This window comes from Acomys russatus, chromosome 27 (assembly GCF_903995435.1).
Source record: "Acomys russatus chromosome 27, mAcoRus1.1, whole genome shotgun sequence".
Lineage (NCBI taxonomy): Eukaryota > Metazoa > Chordata > Mammalia > Rodentia > Muridae > Acomys > Acomys russatus.
Window position 1 is genome coordinate 13,801,335 of NC_067163.1, and position 16,824 is coordinate 13,818,158.

General features: G+C 47.3%; 1 protein-coding gene across 1 annotated transcript; it reads right to left on the reverse strand.

Moving 5' to 3' along the window:
• Positions 1-16,432, reverse strand: Ap3m2 (adaptor related protein complex 3 subunit mu 2). Its single transcript, XM_051170034.1, has 9 exons — positions 16,382-16,432; positions 14,414-14,756; positions 10,901-11,072; positions 8,862-8,999; positions 5,698-5,783; positions 5,352-5,485; positions 2,331-2,538; positions 1,954-2,098; positions 1-878 (listed from the first exon to the last, which is right to left on the reverse strand). The coding sequence occupies exons 2-9, from the start codon at positions 14,684-14,686 to the stop codon at positions 778-780; spliced, it is 1,257 nt and encodes a 418-aa protein (XP_051025991.1). The 5' UTR covers positions 14,687-14,756; positions 16,382-16,432; the 3' UTR covers positions 1-777.
• Between the last annotated feature and the right edge of the window lie 392 nt (positions 16,433-16,824).

Sequence of the window (16,824 nt, forward strand, 5' to 3'; positions counted from 1 at the left end):
GCACCCTCGTCTCCAGGGAAACTGATTCCACTATGGTTTCACATGACAGTGATTTCACTGTGGACCTGAACTTTCAAAGTCCTGGACATGCAAATCCTTTCTGTGCACAGAAGGGTCAGAAAGAAAGCCCTCCACTCTTCTTCCTAGCCCCTGTGGAGACACTTCTCTAGTCCTTCCTGTGGCATCTGTCTTCACAACGCTCTTCAATCTAGCTCCTCTGTCTTGTCCCAAGTAGAGTGGATCAGTTTTGCACTGTGAGTGGTGCTAGGGATAAACCAGGGCTTGCCCGAGGCCTAGGTCAGCACTCCACCACTGAGTCACATCCCAGACCCACGGATCAAATCTGCAAGTGCTCTTTCTTGGACTAGCACTAATTTTTCTTCTAATCTTTTTTTCTTTCAAGTCTTTCTATCTTAAAAAAAAAAAAAAAAAATCAGAGACATCTTCCATCGGATCTAGATAATTAAAACCAAACAAACAGCAAATGTGGTCTTTTCCTACAGCAACCACGTCAAAAGTTGTGAAAACAGTAATATGTGTCGCTGCTCTCCAGCACACTTCTCTAGAACTCAGTCAGTGCCACGCTGGGCTTGGCCACGTTTTCCCTGATGAACCTTTGCTCCCTTGATCAGTTACATGGCACTGAAGACAGAGGACAAAGGGAGTAGATGGAGCCTGGAGGGAACTGACCTAAGAGACAGGCTGACATTTTACTTTGAGACAAGTAAGAAATGAAAAAGTGTTCATGACGGCTCCCTCAGCAAGACGTCCGTCCCTTCAGGTTCGAACTTGGAACTTCCCAGCTTTGGTCATGTATTTTATGCCCTTAAAGGGCTTGTACTTTTCTCCATACATATCCAGGCGGTTCACTTTGAGTCCTGGGGAAAGAAGGAAGAGAGGAGTGAGACGTGAACCTCACCCGCTAGCAGCAAGCGGACAGTGGCCCGTGTTCCTGTCCCTGCAGACAGTAGGTGTGTGGGAGAGACAGTCTAACAAGCCCATTCTGCGAATCCCAGGCAGACAGCTCAGCAATCTCAGTACACAAGTTTCGCAGCAAAGATGACATCAGCAAACAGCTGCCCTGGGAGAAGACCTCTTTCTTAGTGGAAAGGGCAGAGAGGCAAACAGATTACAGTGAGGGTGAGGACAAAATAACACCGTGCTTTACTTGAGCTATTAGACTGAATGAATGATAACGGCATCAGTGAATAATGAAAGGAAATGAATTAGTCAGTGACAGCTTCCGAAACATTCTTGCCAAACCGAATAAAAACTGTTTTGCAGATAGCTTTATGGCCTACGAAGTGGCTTAGGAGAAAGGACATATTTAACTTCATCGCCTAAGTTATAGACTCTTTCAGTAAAGAAAAACAAGCGTGCTCTCTAGAGATAAAGAGCATGTCTTTCTAAGACTTTCAGAAAACCATACTAAAAGTTAATCAAGAAGAAAAAGTGCTTTAGGAAAAGCTTGGGCATAACAAATAGCCAGCAAATGGTATTATGACTGTATAAAATGTGGGCAGACTGGTGAAGACTGGCAATGTGTAAAGACAGTACAAGTAAACAGCAAGCTGAGCTGAGGCTGGGGAAGGGGGGCGGGGCTTATTTCTCCCCGTCCCTGGTGAAAAATGGAGAAGTACACTCATAGAGAAAACCTCGGACAAACCGACAACTCTACACGATCCAACAGTGGCCTATGATGACCTCTGTCAACCCATTTCTCACTGGTGCCCCAGACGTTCTGACTCACGGTCTTTATGCCAGCTGCCAAGTCATCCATACGCTCTCCCCAGGTGTGCCGGGAAAGCTCTTATGAATGATTCCATATTGGAGTATAAAGCCAAACCGAATGCAGCCCATCCTCAGAGAGCCCCTGGAAGACACCGAGGTCTCCCCTGGCAGAAGAAAACCATCTCCACTCCTTTCAAAAATCATCCAAGATGTGTCACTCACCAGAAATAGCCAGCTGCTGGATCTTAAACTGCAGGTTAATTGTGGGGTTCTCGTCTGGCTTAGAAGCTCCAACCTGGAGACTCATTGTCCCCTTCAAACTTGGCAGCTTCTGTGGGTTTATTTTCCCTACGTCCCAAGACAGCATCTTGGAAGAAAACATAAAGAAAGTAGGTTTCCCGCAATCACAGCAGCGGCTTCATCTGCGACCCCAAGGCGTCTGCCGTCTGTACCATACACCACCTCTGAGGGGTTGTGTGGGGAGAGACCCATATAGAACCCTTTGTCAGAAACATTTAGAACTAAATCCCTTTGATTAGTCTTTCCTTTCAACCAGATACTGCCCGTGCTGAGGGTGATTCAAATACCTGCTTCCCTACCTTAGTCACGGGGTCAAACGTGTGCGTGCCCTGGGATGGTGTGAGGCTCATATTCAGGACTCCTTTGGGCATCTGGCTGGTGACAGTCACACCCTCTATTGTCTTCCCCATGGTCTGCTTGGGTCCCACTGTGATTTCAAAGCGTCCAAGTGAACTACTGTCCCGGAAGCTGATGCTATGTTTGACATAGACTGGAATCGCAACTAGGCTGCAAAAAGAGACAAAATGCCCTCTTAAAAAAGAGAACACCAGGGGCTGGAGAAATGGCTCAGCAATTAGGAGAGCCGGTTGCTCTTGCAAAGGACCCGGGTTCGGTTCTCAGCACCCATGTGACAGCTCACAATTGTCCATGACTCCAGTTCCAGTGCACCAAGCCCCCTCTTCTGACCTTGCAAGCACAAGGCATGCATGTGGTGGACATACATACACATAAGTGAAACATTCATGCACATAAAATAAAATAAAGTGAACATAAATCTAAAATAAATGGATAAAAGAAAACTCCCTGCAGGGGATGAAGAGCTAGAGCAACAGTTAAAAGCACTTGGTGCTCTTGCAGAGGACCCAGGTTTGGTTCACAGAGGCCAGGTGGAAGTTCACAAGAATTCCAGTTCTGAGTGATCTGACACCCTCTTCTGGCCTTCACAGGAACTAGTCACATATGCAGTGCACATAAATACACACATGCAGGCAAACACTTATACACAGGAAACAGATAAGGAAATCTTTAAAAATTGTGGAAACCAGGCCAGACTGGGCTGCTTGCCTGTCTTGCTGTTTCATGTCCTGTTTCTAGCAGCTTCTGTGTCTGTGTTTATGTTGGTTAGCTAGTCATGTTTACTGCTCCAAGAACGCACTCCTCCCCTCCTCGGGACTTTCCCACCTCTTGAGGGATTTCACCTGCGAGTTGCATTCCTGTTTTGCTGCCTATAAAAAGGCTCTTTGGACAATGAATAAAAGCTGCCGCTGCTGCTGCTCTCTTAGCACAAAGGACCCGCTGTTTCATTGTGTGTTAACCGCAGTCCCTTGCCCTTGACTCGGGCCCGCCCAAGGTGGGGTGGGCAACACAAAAAATTAAACACAACTGTTCTCTCTTTATACCTTTTCTCATTTGTTTAAAACTATTCTAAAGGGCTTGGAGAGACCGCTCAGAGGTTAAGATCATCATCTGTTCTTCCAAAGGTCCTGAGTTCAATTCCCAGCAACCACATGGTGGCTCACAACCATCTACAATGAGATCTGGTTCCCTCTTGTGGCATGCAGGCATACATGTGGCAGACTACTGTATAATAAATAAAATAAACCTATTTTAATGTTTAAGTATATTATTGGTTGGGGGGGTGTGCATGTCTGTGTGTGAATGTGTGTGCGTGTCTGTGTGTGTGTGTCTATATGTATGTGTCTGTGTGTGTCTTTGTCTGTCTGTGTGTGCGTGTCTGTGTGTGTGTGTGTGTATGTATGTGTGTCTGTGTGTGTCTTTGTCTGTGTGTGTGTCTGTGTGTGTGTCTGTGTGTGTGTGTGTGTCTGTGTATGTCTGTGTGTGTCTGTCTGTGTCTGTCTGTGTTGGTCTGTGTGCGTGTGTTTATGCTCATATATGTGGAGTTGGGTTTCCTCCCACTTTCGTGTGGGCTCCAAGGATTGAACTCAAGGGGTCAGCCTTCACTGCAAGTGCTTTCCCCACTAAGACATCTTACTGGCCCTGTTTCATTTATTTGTTTATTTTGCATTTTTAATTGTTTTCCACTTCACTAAGGTGCTAAAGAAAACTGCCTCATTTCCTCCTTCCAGTATGTTTCTCTTGTCCCACTGGCAGCTTTTCCTCATCTACAACTTACTCCTTACCTCAAAATAAATACAGAAAAGTGACATTGGTTTTGTTTCTAAAGAGTGAAGAAGGTGCCTAGAAAATGAAGTGCTTCTTCTGATGCCTCTTCAGATAACAATGAACCAAACCAAGGAATGCACCAAGCCATTGGAGGAAGACAAGGGGAAGAAGCAAGAGGTGGCTCTGAGCTGTGTTTAGGGCACAGGGATATGGTGCTTGTGGGCTGTGTTTAGGGCATGAGGCTATAGCATTTCCGGGCTGTGTGTAGGGCATGGGGCTATAGCATTTCCGGGCTGTGTTTAGGGCATGGGGCTATAGCATTTCCGGGCTGTGTTTAGGGCATGAGGTCATCATTCCTGGATACAAGGCAACACCATACCTCACAGACCTTTTTTGAGTTGTTTATAAAGCAGGGCTGTGGTCTGAGCTGGAGTCTCATGGCCGTTAGACAGCACCCTAATGCTGAGAGCTACCACCCAGCCCCTGTGCGCATTCATCTAACCTCATCCCGACCTTCACAGAGCTCCAGAGATGGGGTCACGATGTGGGACGTTAAAACAGGCTCAAAGAAGCCACAGTCCCTAACATTTATGCTCTGTGTTCTGGTGGGGCACTGATTTATATGCATGTGTATACACGTGTGAATATCAATGTCCTACGGCTTCACTGAGCTTGAATAACTTGCCTGGTCCTGTCTATAAGGAAAGAAGAGGTTTGAGTTGGGGCAATCAGAATCAGACACGCAAACGGAGTGACCAGAGAGGAGGCCCTCCGCCCGCATTCCTCCCACTGCTAAACAGAGCTCCCAAGTAAGGAAGCACGAGGGACCAAAACTCGCTGCATTCCGCACTCTCCAGAGCACGATGAAGATCTGAAGGCAGCAATACTACGACAGCAGCTGCTCTGCTGGGAACCCACGCCTGTAAGCCCAGAAGGAGGACTGTGAGTTCAAAGCCAGCCTGAGCTGGACTAGAGAGCAAGACTGACCCAGCAGATGCCACCAAGGCAGTGACCCCGTGTCCTGAGTGAAGCCCTGTCTACTCAGTCCTCACAGAAAGACACTGGCTGGCACCAGAAAAGAAACAGACAGGGAGTGGGACCGCAGCTCGCTGCCCAGGATCCCGGGGCTAACACTACAGACATGCTAACACTACAAACATGCGCAGACGCAGACTCTGCTCCTGAGGGTCGCTTACTTCTGCGCACTGACGTGGTAGGAGAGCAGGCGAAAGTTGCCGTCAGGAGGGATGAAGGAGAGGATGCGCTCAGATTCCCAGCGCTTGAAACGGACACAGGGATGGAAGCTAACATCGTCCAGCAACCTGGGGTTCTGCAGAAGCAGGCAGGGAGGAACAAGAAGTGGGGATAAGCTCCTGGGTTCTCCTTCAAAAAGCAATTCAGATGACCCCCGCTCCAGCACAGGCAAAGGCCAGAAGCCCCGAGGAGGCTTCAGGGCCACCCTGACTACTGCCTGTGCCACCTAATTCTCACCACTCTCACTAGAAACACCTCATTTCTCATGCCAAAAAGGTGAACACTTACCATGAAGGACAGGGTGAGGTCTGGCATGCCAGTCAGCTTAACGCAGGCATCAATCACCCCCTGAATCTCAGCCGTGACTGTGGAACCTAAGATGAAAAAGAAAAGGAGCGCTAGGTTAGGGTTAGGGTTAGGGTTCGGCCCCCCATCCCTCCCGCCCACCTCTCTTCTAACCACCCAGCTCATTAATCCAGTCTGTCTGTCCATCCTCCAAGCCCAAGTCTAAGAACTCTGCCGAAAGCATGGAGTCAGAGACCAGTAAGAGACCAGGAGGCCTAGAAGGCGTTGCTGTTGTTGTTTTTACGGAGCGCCAGAATCACAGGGCATGGATCTCTTAGCTAGCAGTTACCCTATGGGAGCTCAGCTGCCAAGGCCAAGGTTGCCGGTGGTCCTCCCGCTGCAGGTCTGCAGACTTCTTCCTCTACACGCCCCTCCCTCTCCCCACTCCTTCTCCTACTCCCTCTCTCTTAGCCTTCCCTTTGGGCTGCTCTTGTGCAGGTCCCTGCAGAGCTAACAGGCCACCTTATACTCAGGCCTTGACTCCTCCCCACCCGCACTCCTTTTACTCTCCTGGCCCTGCTGAGCCTTCCCCAAGGCTTCAGGCTCTATCACATTGTTATTTGCATTGGGTTTCTCTTTTTAATTGGAAAAAAAAAAAAAAAACCTGTCTGCACACAAGAATATTCTGATCATGTTTTTTCCTATCTCTCAATTCTTTGCAGATTCTATCCACCTCCCTACTCTCTCAACTCTATGTGCTCCTCTTTATTTAAAAAACAACCAAAACACAAACAAAAACCACACAAAACCACAAACTTGGAAACCAAAATTTGGAAGTAAAAGTCCAATAAGACAAAACATGCCCAAACAAAGCTAGGAGACAAAAATTGAGTTTATTTTGCACTGGCTATATACTGCTGGGCACAGAGCCTCCCCTTAAGTGTGGTTAACACACCCAGCGTAGCTCCATTGGGGAAGACTTATTTCTCCTTTGCAAGTGGCTGTCAACTACAGATAGCTTTAGGCTGGGGGCGGGGCCCTGTCTGGCTTGTATCTACGCAGGCCCTGTGATGGCTGGGCGACGCTCCAGGTGTCACCAGTGCTGCACACTCATTGCCAACAGCAAATTCGCCTGGACTCTCTGATGGCTCCCATTTCTGTAGTCTAAGGTGACACTATCCATCTAGCTGCCTGGCCCAGTCCCACCTCTTCTCTCCCACGTCAGGCATCTGAAACCTGTCCCTTCTGCCTCAGCTTCCCAGTACTGGGGTAGCAGGTAACACCTCTGGCTGGGAACCAACTCCTCTCTTTCCAGGGATATTCATTGACCGTGGACACCTACACTTGGAGTCAGGACTTCATGTCTAACTTCCTACTGCTGTTCCTATCTCCTATCCACCTCACTGTAGATCAGTCTCCCACACTATAGCAAGCCTGGACATTGTAGTTTTGTTTGCTTGCTTGTTTGTTTGTCAAGACAGGCTCTCACTATGGAGCTTTGACTGTCCCAGAACAAACAAAATACACCAGGCTGGCCTTGAACTGACAGACCCACCTGCCTCTGCCTCCAGAGTGCTGGAATTAAAAATGTGTGCCACCAAGCCTGACACAGATTGCCACTCTAATTTAAGACAATGTCTTTTAAAGATATTTTCATTGTCTTTTTATTCTTTGTGTATGGGGTGCTGCCTGCTTGTATGTTTGAGCACTACCTGTGTGCAGTACCTATGGAGGCCAGAAGAGGGTGTCATATCCTCTGGTACTGGAGTTACAGCCGGATAAAAGCCACTTGTGGATGCTAGGAATTGAACCCAGAAGAGGAGTAGCCAGGGCTCCTAACTGCTGAACCATCTCTGAGGTCAATTTACTTTTTTTTCAAGACAGGGTTTCTCTGTGTAGCCTTGGCTGTCCTAGACTTGCTTTGCTGACCAGGTGGAACTCACAGAGATCCACCTGCCTCTGCCTCTTGAGTGCTGGCATTAAAGGCGTGCGCCACCACACCCGGCCAATTTAAATTTCTTTTAATGCTGATAAAACGCATAAAAATGTAAAAATCTTACAGCTCGGTGAGTTTTAAACATATACACATCTATTTAAATATGGCCCACATCAAATGTAGAAACCTTCTAGCATGACAACATGCTCCTCCCTCTCCTTCCTAGCTAATGACGTCCCCTTAACTCTGACTTCTAGCACCTTAAATTGCCCCTGCCTTCAGGTTTCACTAAATGCAATTAGCTGTATATGCTAACACACATCTGACTGTTTTCTTCAACAGTGTAATCGACATTCATGTCAATGGGTGGGTCAGTAACTTCCTTTTTAACTACTGTATAGTACTCCACTGGATGACTATATCAGAGCTTATTGATCATTCTCTTTGCTAATGGATAACCGGGTTATTTCTCATTTGTGTTAAGATGAAAACTGTTAGGACGCTCTGTCTAGCTTTAAAGTCTCACCTTTCACTTCTTTTCATGCCCCTCAGTCCAGGCACATTTTTGTCACGCTCGCTGAACAGCAGCTCCCATGTACTGCAGGTGGTGAGGGTTACTTTGCTGATGGCACAGAGTTAAACCCATGTGCCTGTACTTCCTACACCTGGGCCTCCTGGCCACAGCCTGGCAGCCTGTCTTCCCCTTAATCACTGGAGGGCTGGTCTCCCGCTGTGCTAAGACCCAGTTTCCAGCAGCAGTCAGGGAGTGGGTAAGCAAGTGGGTGTGAGGCACTCCCACTTCCTCCGCCCAGAACTTCTATTTACTTAACTGAAGCAAACAGGAAAGAACCTTGTCATTACGACTCTAGCTCTGCCTCCAGACCCCAGAAGCAGGACTTCAAAACAGAACAGGTAACCAGCGTGAGCTCACTTTGTACTTCCCTTCCAAATCCCCACTTCTTTCATCGTTTCTTGGGACAGGGTCTGGCTGCATAGCCCAAACGGCCTGGAAATCGGAAATCGTGATCCTCCCACACTCGGCCTTATTACTCTGCGCCCCACCTTCCCCCCCCCCCCCCGTAATCCTCAACCCCTCTACTCCCGGTTGTCATTCAAGAGGAGCTCCACAAAGGGGGGGGAGCAGAGAACTGAGAGACACGGCTGCATTATGAAACACACCCAAGAAAAGCCGCCCTCCCTCCCCCACTCGGCGGCACCTGAGGGAACCCACCTGACTTGTCAATGATGGCATCTATCTCTTCTACCACATCGAAATAGGCCTCGTTGTTGGTATATTTCACCCCGGTCCGTCGCCAAGGCACCACGGACAGCTGCCCAGTTGGGAGCTGGTCCCCCACGTTGGTGCTTCCTGAGACAATTAATATCAGTAACTAGATCGAATTGGTATTGTAATGCCAGTTCAAATCTAACAACCTAAGGACGTTCCCCATAAGTTCTCACACCCTTGATGCCCGTGGAATACCGTATGGAAACTAAGCCTTTTGCTTCTCCTATGTAGGACAGCATGGTCAATTTTTAAAAACCATTGTCGCCAACTGGTCTGCTGCCTCAAGTGAAGGTTTAAAGGCAAGCCACCTGAGAAGTGGATATCATATTTTGGTTTTGAGAGTAACAAGGATCTCGGATTCCACAATGGCTTAGGTAATGTACTGTGGCTCTGTGCGGCTGGGCAGCTACACACCGACCCCAGGCCATCAGCAGTGAAGCACTGTCCTAGTCGAAGGCAGGTTCACAGGATGGGATGCTCACACCACCAGGCTCTGTCTCATTCCTGCACTGAACAAAAGAGGACTTGGCCCGATCCCACTCTTTCCTCCTATCCTGCTCCCACAGACATCAAAGCTTATTTTAGACTGAACTGATGACTGTAACTAATTTAAATCCTATTTCCTTTTCCCACTGCCCGTATCTTTTTACTCTAAAGAAAGAACTCCTTAAATGCATGTATAGGCAGCATATGTATAAAATAAAACATTCCAGCTTTTCAAAATGGAGGGTCTCACAGGAGATTTTTTCCTGCAGCTGCTTGAAACTGAGGCTCTAAAGACTTTATGACAAACCCCTAACAAAGATTTTAAGGTTTAAACTAAGCTCAGAATATTGCAAAAACACGACTGGACCAGTACTATGTTTTTTAAGCCATCAAAACGGCATTGTATGTACCCAGTACAACACATTCTCTCTCACTCTCACTTTTTTAAAAACTGAAACTTTGTCTTGTCTCTTCTGCTGTGGTAACTCTGAATTTCTGTCTCATGTGCCACATGAGCTTAACGCCCCTTGACGGATGCGAGAGCAAACCTAACCCTTCTACAATCCCCTCGTGAAACTGTCTTGCTACTCTTCATATTTGTATTTTTCAAAAAGTGGTCAAATTCTCTGAAACCCACACTTACATTATTAAAAAGACCAAAAATGCAAAAAATGTAAAGAATCACCAGGATGAGTAACTAAATCAAAACACTTCACACGTGGCTCTGCAAACCCCATGAAACTGCTTAACTGCAAGTGATAGGCTGTGAGGAGGGGGGTGGAAGGTGGAGGGGGGTGGGAGGTGGAGGGGGGTGGGAGGTGGAGGGGCGGCTGCACAGCTTCCAGAGCCCAGCCTGCAAGCCAAAGGCATGCTGCCATGGCAGAGGGCTACCGAACCAATCAAAGGGACTCTTCCAAGTCAGTGTAGGAAGACACAAAAAATCTCAATAAAAAAAATGAACCAAGGACACAAAAAAGTGAGTTGCAACAGGGGGAAAACAGGTTTGAAACTTTTCGTAGTTAGCAGCAAGTCTGTGAAATGAGACACAAACTATCAAGTGGCTCAGACCTGCAAACCAGCTCTGCAATGGGAAGCAAAGGCTGCCAGGACTTTTCTGGCCTGGTGTGTGGGGGTCTCTAAGACCCCGCAGCCTGGATCCTCCTTTTCCAGAACTGAATAGAAAAGATCCAAACTTAAGAATCCTATGTTCTGAAAGGATAGAAAATGCCAGGAACATCATAACCAGAGGCTGGACAAATGAGTCAGGGTCCAAATAGCACAGGAGAACACTAATCACCAACAATAACACTTAGCTGTTCATAAAGCATTGATAGGAGGCATGATTTTTTTTTTTAATTCACGTTATTATTTAGAAGCACATGAGAGATAAAATGAGATTCCCAAGGATTCCAAGAGGCTACGGGAAAGGGGGAGGGGGGAGTCTCGGGCAGCCCCGCCCTCGCTTAGCCCCGCCCACGCCCACAAACTGCTCGCACCTGTGATGGTGTTGACCACTGTGCGGAGGATGGTGGGAGGCTTTATCAGTTCTTTGAGGATGTTTGACTCTGTAGCCAAGGGGAACCCATTGTCCAGCATCTCTTCCAACACCTCGTAGACCACAACCACATTGTCTTTGATCACCGGCTCTGAACAGACTCCAAAATAGTCCTGATGGAGACATAACAAATATATCCATCACCCAGACTGCAGACAAAGATAAAACAATATCCCGTGAGAGTAAGCACTTGCCTGGCCATGGCGTTTAACCGGTGTAGCCGGCACATTCATTCTCCCAGGCTGTCGTTCTCCTGGGCAGCCTGGCGTGAGGGTTAACACCACAGGTCCGGCATGTGGTGCCTGCGCTGTCTGTAGCGCCATCTACACACTAAAGGAAGTCAAGCTCTTTGGGTTGATTTCCTCAATTTGACAAAAATATAACAAAGCTTAATCTAAATTATATTCGCTCATATACAAAATTCATGAGCTGGGCAAAGTTATAACACCTGACATGATGTAGAATTATATGGAAAACTTTTTAGCCTTCTGCTGTGTGTTTTCTTGAAATTCATTCTGGAAAGAATGGAGAGATGTGCTAGCCCAGCCGAGGCTCCTCAGAGCGCTCCTAATGTTGCAATTCTCAAAACCCCACCATTTACTTAAAGGGCTAGCCACACATCTAAAGTCTCTGCAGTGTGGAGAAGCACAGAAGACCTAGGTTTTCATTTTATACCCACTTTCCAGTGCTCAGGGTGAAACCCAGGGTCTCTTAGGTTGTATATATTTTAAGATTTATTTATTTATTATGTATACAGTGCTCTGCCTGCATGTACACCTTCAAGCCATAAGATCTCATTATAAATGGTTGTGAGCCACCATGTGGTTGCCTGGAATTGCACTCAGGACCTCTGGAAGAGCAGCCAGCGCTCTTAACCTCTGAGCCACCTCTCCAGCCCTTAGGTTATACTCTTAATTGTCACCTGCTAACTATTTGGGGTCTTGGTTTAATGGTATAACGTGGGTATCACTTGTGGATATGTGAGAACGTTTTAAAAACTAAATGAGGTAAGTATGATGACAACAGTGCCTGGAGGAGAAAGGCATGTGGTCAGTCAGTCAGTGCATGTGTCTCTAAGTGTCAGGCCTGGATCTTCCAGGGCCTCTGAGATGGTTGTACATTTCCCTGACTGGGAGAAGTGCACACTGAGAGAGCCTGCTCTACTCACTGGACAGCTCTGACTGCCAAGCTGAAGTTAGCAAACTTGCAGTTCATTCTTTCTTCTCCAGGTCACACTCCTGAGGGTCCTTCATCATCAAGGATGGGATGGGCCTCAGGTAATTCCATTGCCTGGCACTTATAAACTGATTCTATGAGATGTAGCCAAAACTACATCAGACAATGATAAGTATCCATGACAGTTCAAGATAAACTGACTCAAGAATAAAGAATATATTCCTAAAGCGAGGGGGGGGGGGAGGGGGAAGGAGGGCACGCAAGCACACATAACTGAAGGAAATACCATGTTTCTTTTTATTTGAACAATAAGCATCTATCTCAGGAGGTTCTATAAGGCAAGAACAATGTGGAAGGAGCCCTACAATGCAGGCAAAAGCCATTGCAATTCTGCCACTGGAAATCTATTGCCTTCAAGAACTAGGGAAAAAAAAAATTGCAAGAGGCAAAACGTTCAGCTAGATCCTAAGCTCCACATTGGTTCACTTTCACCAGTGGCTTCAACACTGAGCTTGAGTCTACCTTCCTAAATTCCTCTGTGGCTTTAATTTTTTTGTTGTTGTTAATTTTTCTTTGTATACAGGTGTTCCTATGAGTGTGTCTGCCTGTGCCCGTTCATGCAGTGCCCACAGAGGCCAGAAATGAAGTTACAGGCAGTTGTGAGCCACTATGTAGGTGCTGGAAATTGAGCCTGGATCCTCTGAAGAGCAGCCAGGGTTTTGAACTGATGAGCCATTTCTCAAGGCCCAACCTCTGTGGTTTTAAATAAACAACTTTTCTCACTTGCAGGCTTGTAGTAAGCTATACAGTAATTGTTAAGACAAAAAGACTGTTACTTTGTGTACAGGTAAAGGACATAGAAACCACAGCAGGGCCCAGGGAGAGTAGGTTAAGAACCTAACTCCTGGATTCTTCTGTTTCCTCCATATTCCGGACTTGTAATCGTAGGTTTTCACTGTGCATCATCGCTAGGATGCAGCAGTGAAAATGGCTCTAGTCATGTGATGCAGGTGTGAGCACTATGGACAGAACGGACTTGTCCTGACAGGGTCAGCATATGCTCCTCCCCTTTCCTAGCCCCAGACTTCATGTGACAGAGAAGTTAAACCAAAGAGCCCTTCTCCTCATCCATCACTCAAGTAATGCAAATGCCACAACCATTAGAGTTGTGCAATTTATCAGGACAAGGACTCCTCTGTCAGGACCCAGAATCTTCTGTATAACTCACACCTCCCTCTTCCTTGTTCCCTTACAGCAAGGTTCTCCACCTTCCTTGTGTTGTGGGGACCCCAACCATAAAGTTATTATTTTTTCAATATTTTATTTAATTTTTAATTTATGTGCATTGGGGTGAGGGTGTCAGATCTTGGAGTTACTGACAGTTGTGAGCTGCCATGTGGATGCTGGGAATTGAACCGGGGTCCTTTGAAAGAGCAGACGGTGCTCTTAACCACTGAGCCATCTCTCCAGCCCTAAAGTTATTTTTTTTTTTGCTGCACCTCATAACTGTAATTTAGCCACTGTTAGGATTCGCGATGTACATGGCTGACACAGGTCCCCTGTGGAAAGTGTTGTATTCAAGAACCTCGCCTTAGAGGCGCAAACCAAAATGAAAACCACAACATACATTCTCAGAAAACCATGACAGGAACCATGACAGACAGCACACGTTATCTGTACTCAACTCACACAAAATGAAGGCCCAGCTCACCACCGGACCCCTGCCAGGGGCGGTTAAAATAAGCGCCACTTAGCGTTTCCTGTTTGTTCTTTTAGAAACTTTGTCCCCTTTGGACACTGCTCAAAGCAATGCAGCTAACAATGGTTAGAGTAAACTTCACAGTATCAAGAAATATCTGAACTCTAATCTGTGAGCAAACCTAAGACCATACACACTCATGTGGAGCAAGCAGCTCTCTCATGCAAGGGGCTTAAGAGTATCCAATTGGTCCCTTTGAACGCAGCCAACAAAGAAAATAGAAACAAGAATCTTGGATCAGACAGGAAACGAGAAATGTTCAGTTTTGATTCTTTAAAAACGCTCTTAACCCAAGCTAAACACAATGGAGACAGGACGATAAAAAATACTTTGCAAGATGGCACAGTGGCTTATGCCTTTAATCCCAGGTCCTACAAGGCTGAGGCAGGATGATTGCTGCAAATGTGAGTTCAGCCTGGGCTACATAACTCAGGCCTGCCTAGGCTACAGAATGAGAGCCTGTCCGTGGCTTTTTGAGATTTACAGTTTGCATATGTAAACCTTCCCACGCTTACAAACCTGAAACGTGTCCACGACTCGGTGAAGGAATTCAATGACAAATAGAGGCGGGACTTCCGTCTGAATCACGGCCACGAAAAAGATCTTGTGTCGGTAAACACTCAGGAGGTAGTGGTGAGGGGTCGGGATCACTGGAGGCACGTTTTCTGCCTCGGTAGCTCTCTCTTGGGCCTCGAAAAAGTAGTCGCAAACAGAACGGCTGACCACGCTTTTCCAGTGTTTCTCCAGGAAAATGTCTCCAGAGGAGTTGATCAGGAAAAGACTATGAATCATGGTGAAGCTGCCAGAGGGTGAGGAACGCTTTTCCAGTCTGCAAGCCTCTGGGTACGGCTGATTTCCAACCCTAAAAACAAAAGAGGCTGAATGAAAGCATCCTATTTTCCGGCGGTCCAAAACTTACCCTTTTTTTTCAGGACCAGGTGCAAGTCCTCCTCCACAGGTGTGTCCAACCTTTGAAATTGCAACACAGTGCTGTTGTCCACAAAAATCATGCCCAGGAACCTGTACAACTGAGTTACAAAACAAGACGGGAAACTAAACCTCCTAATGTTTTCATTTTCTTTTACTTTGGTCCTGGACTAACTTTGTAGATCAGGCTGGCCTCGAACTCGCAGCGATCCACCTGCCTCTGCCTCCCGAGTGCTGGGATTAAAGGTGTTCACCACGGCCTCCTAATGTTTTAAGTACGTTTACACTTTTGTGTTGGGCAACATTCGTAGCTGTCCCGGGCCACGTGCAGCCTGCAGGCTAGCGACTGAACAACCCTGCTACAACATGAGCCCTGAGGAGCCTTCCCTTGAAACCTCAAAAATAACAACAACCATCCTGTTTGTCAGCTGTATGTTTTCCGTTATCTTCACTTGCTGCCTCAACCGTGTCCATTTCCAGTAGATTTCAGGCCTGTGAGATGGCTCAACAGGTAGAGCTGACGAGTCTAACGTGTGGGATTCAATTCACCGGGGCCCATGTGGTAAGCAAAAAGAACTGACGACATGCTGCTCACAGGTCCACACAGAAACACTCTTAATGTTCTCTTCAATACTACTTTGCCAGGCATAGTAGTACGTGCCTGTAGTCCCAGCACTAGGGAGGCTGAGACATGAGGATCACAAGTTTGAGGCCAGCCTAGGTTACATAACAAGGCACCTTGTCTCAAAAAGAAAAAAAAAAAAAAAAAAAAAAAAACAAAAAACAAAAAAACTAAAGGAAATAAACAAGGATGTGCCGCATTAGCTAAGTGGGCAGCGAACACTTGAAAAGTGGTTGGTGTAATTGACATGCGCTGTAAGATAAACAAACGATGAACAGCTTTAAAGGGGGAGGAAAGACAATTCTAAATAACTTACCATTAATCTAATACTGGTAATATGTTTGAGTCGAATAAAATATTTTAAAATTTAACTTAGTTATGCAACCGTGGTTCCTATGTGAAATAACACGCACGATTAGAGCTGGCCCCTGGAATCTTTTACCACTGTGATCTTTACTCACTCACCCAAGAGCCTATTCTCTGAATTATTTGTGCACAAAACACTTCATTGGGTAGCTTAAAAAAAATAATCTCTTGAGCCAAGACACCCTAGTTTGTCTACAATGACATCTCCAGGATGAGACAGCTGAGCTGCACCCGGGGGTGGCCTTGAGGCGGAGTGACTTGAGCTAGCTCACGCGGTCACGCTGCTAAGGCCTATTTTCCTAACTCCCCAGGATAGAGACCAGACCGCAAGTGTGCAGTCTGCCAAGACGGGCAAGGGAGAGCTGACAGCCCAGCAGCATGCAAGCCTTGGGTACTGGAGGCCCTGTGGGCCTAGGGGCTTCAGCCTGAAAACTGTCCAGAAGCAGGTACCCTGGTCCCAGAATTGTGCACCTGTGTTGCCATAGCAACAGTGTCTGTGGCCCGCGACTCCTCCTGTACCTCTCCCTGGCGACGCCCAAGGCGGCCCTTCCCATCCGCGTCCCCAGCCCTACCAGCTTCGACCGGGTCTCTGGCTCCGCTCCGGCTCCCGCAGCGCAGTCGCGCTGCGCGTGCTCCTTGCGCGAAGGCTCCGCCCCTTCGTCGCCGCTCGCACGCTGATTGGCCAGCCGCTCCCCGGCCGCCGCTCCTGCGCTCTGATTGATCGCAGTTTACTAAACTCTAGCATCCGATTGGCCTTTGTTGAAGGTCTGGTAACCTTCCATTGGTGTAGCCCTGTGGCTCCAAGCCCTGACTGGAGGGTGAAGACCGTCGGTCATCCAGTCACAAACGGCCTCCAGGGAGCTAGAAAGTGACCGGAAGGGTAGAAGGATTCCCGGGATACGACTTGCCTAATTTAGTGCCTCCTAGATAATCATAACTACCCTCCACTACACAGGTGCACTTGAAAAGCGGCTGCTTGCCGGGCGTTGTGACGCAGGTCTTGAATCCCAGCACT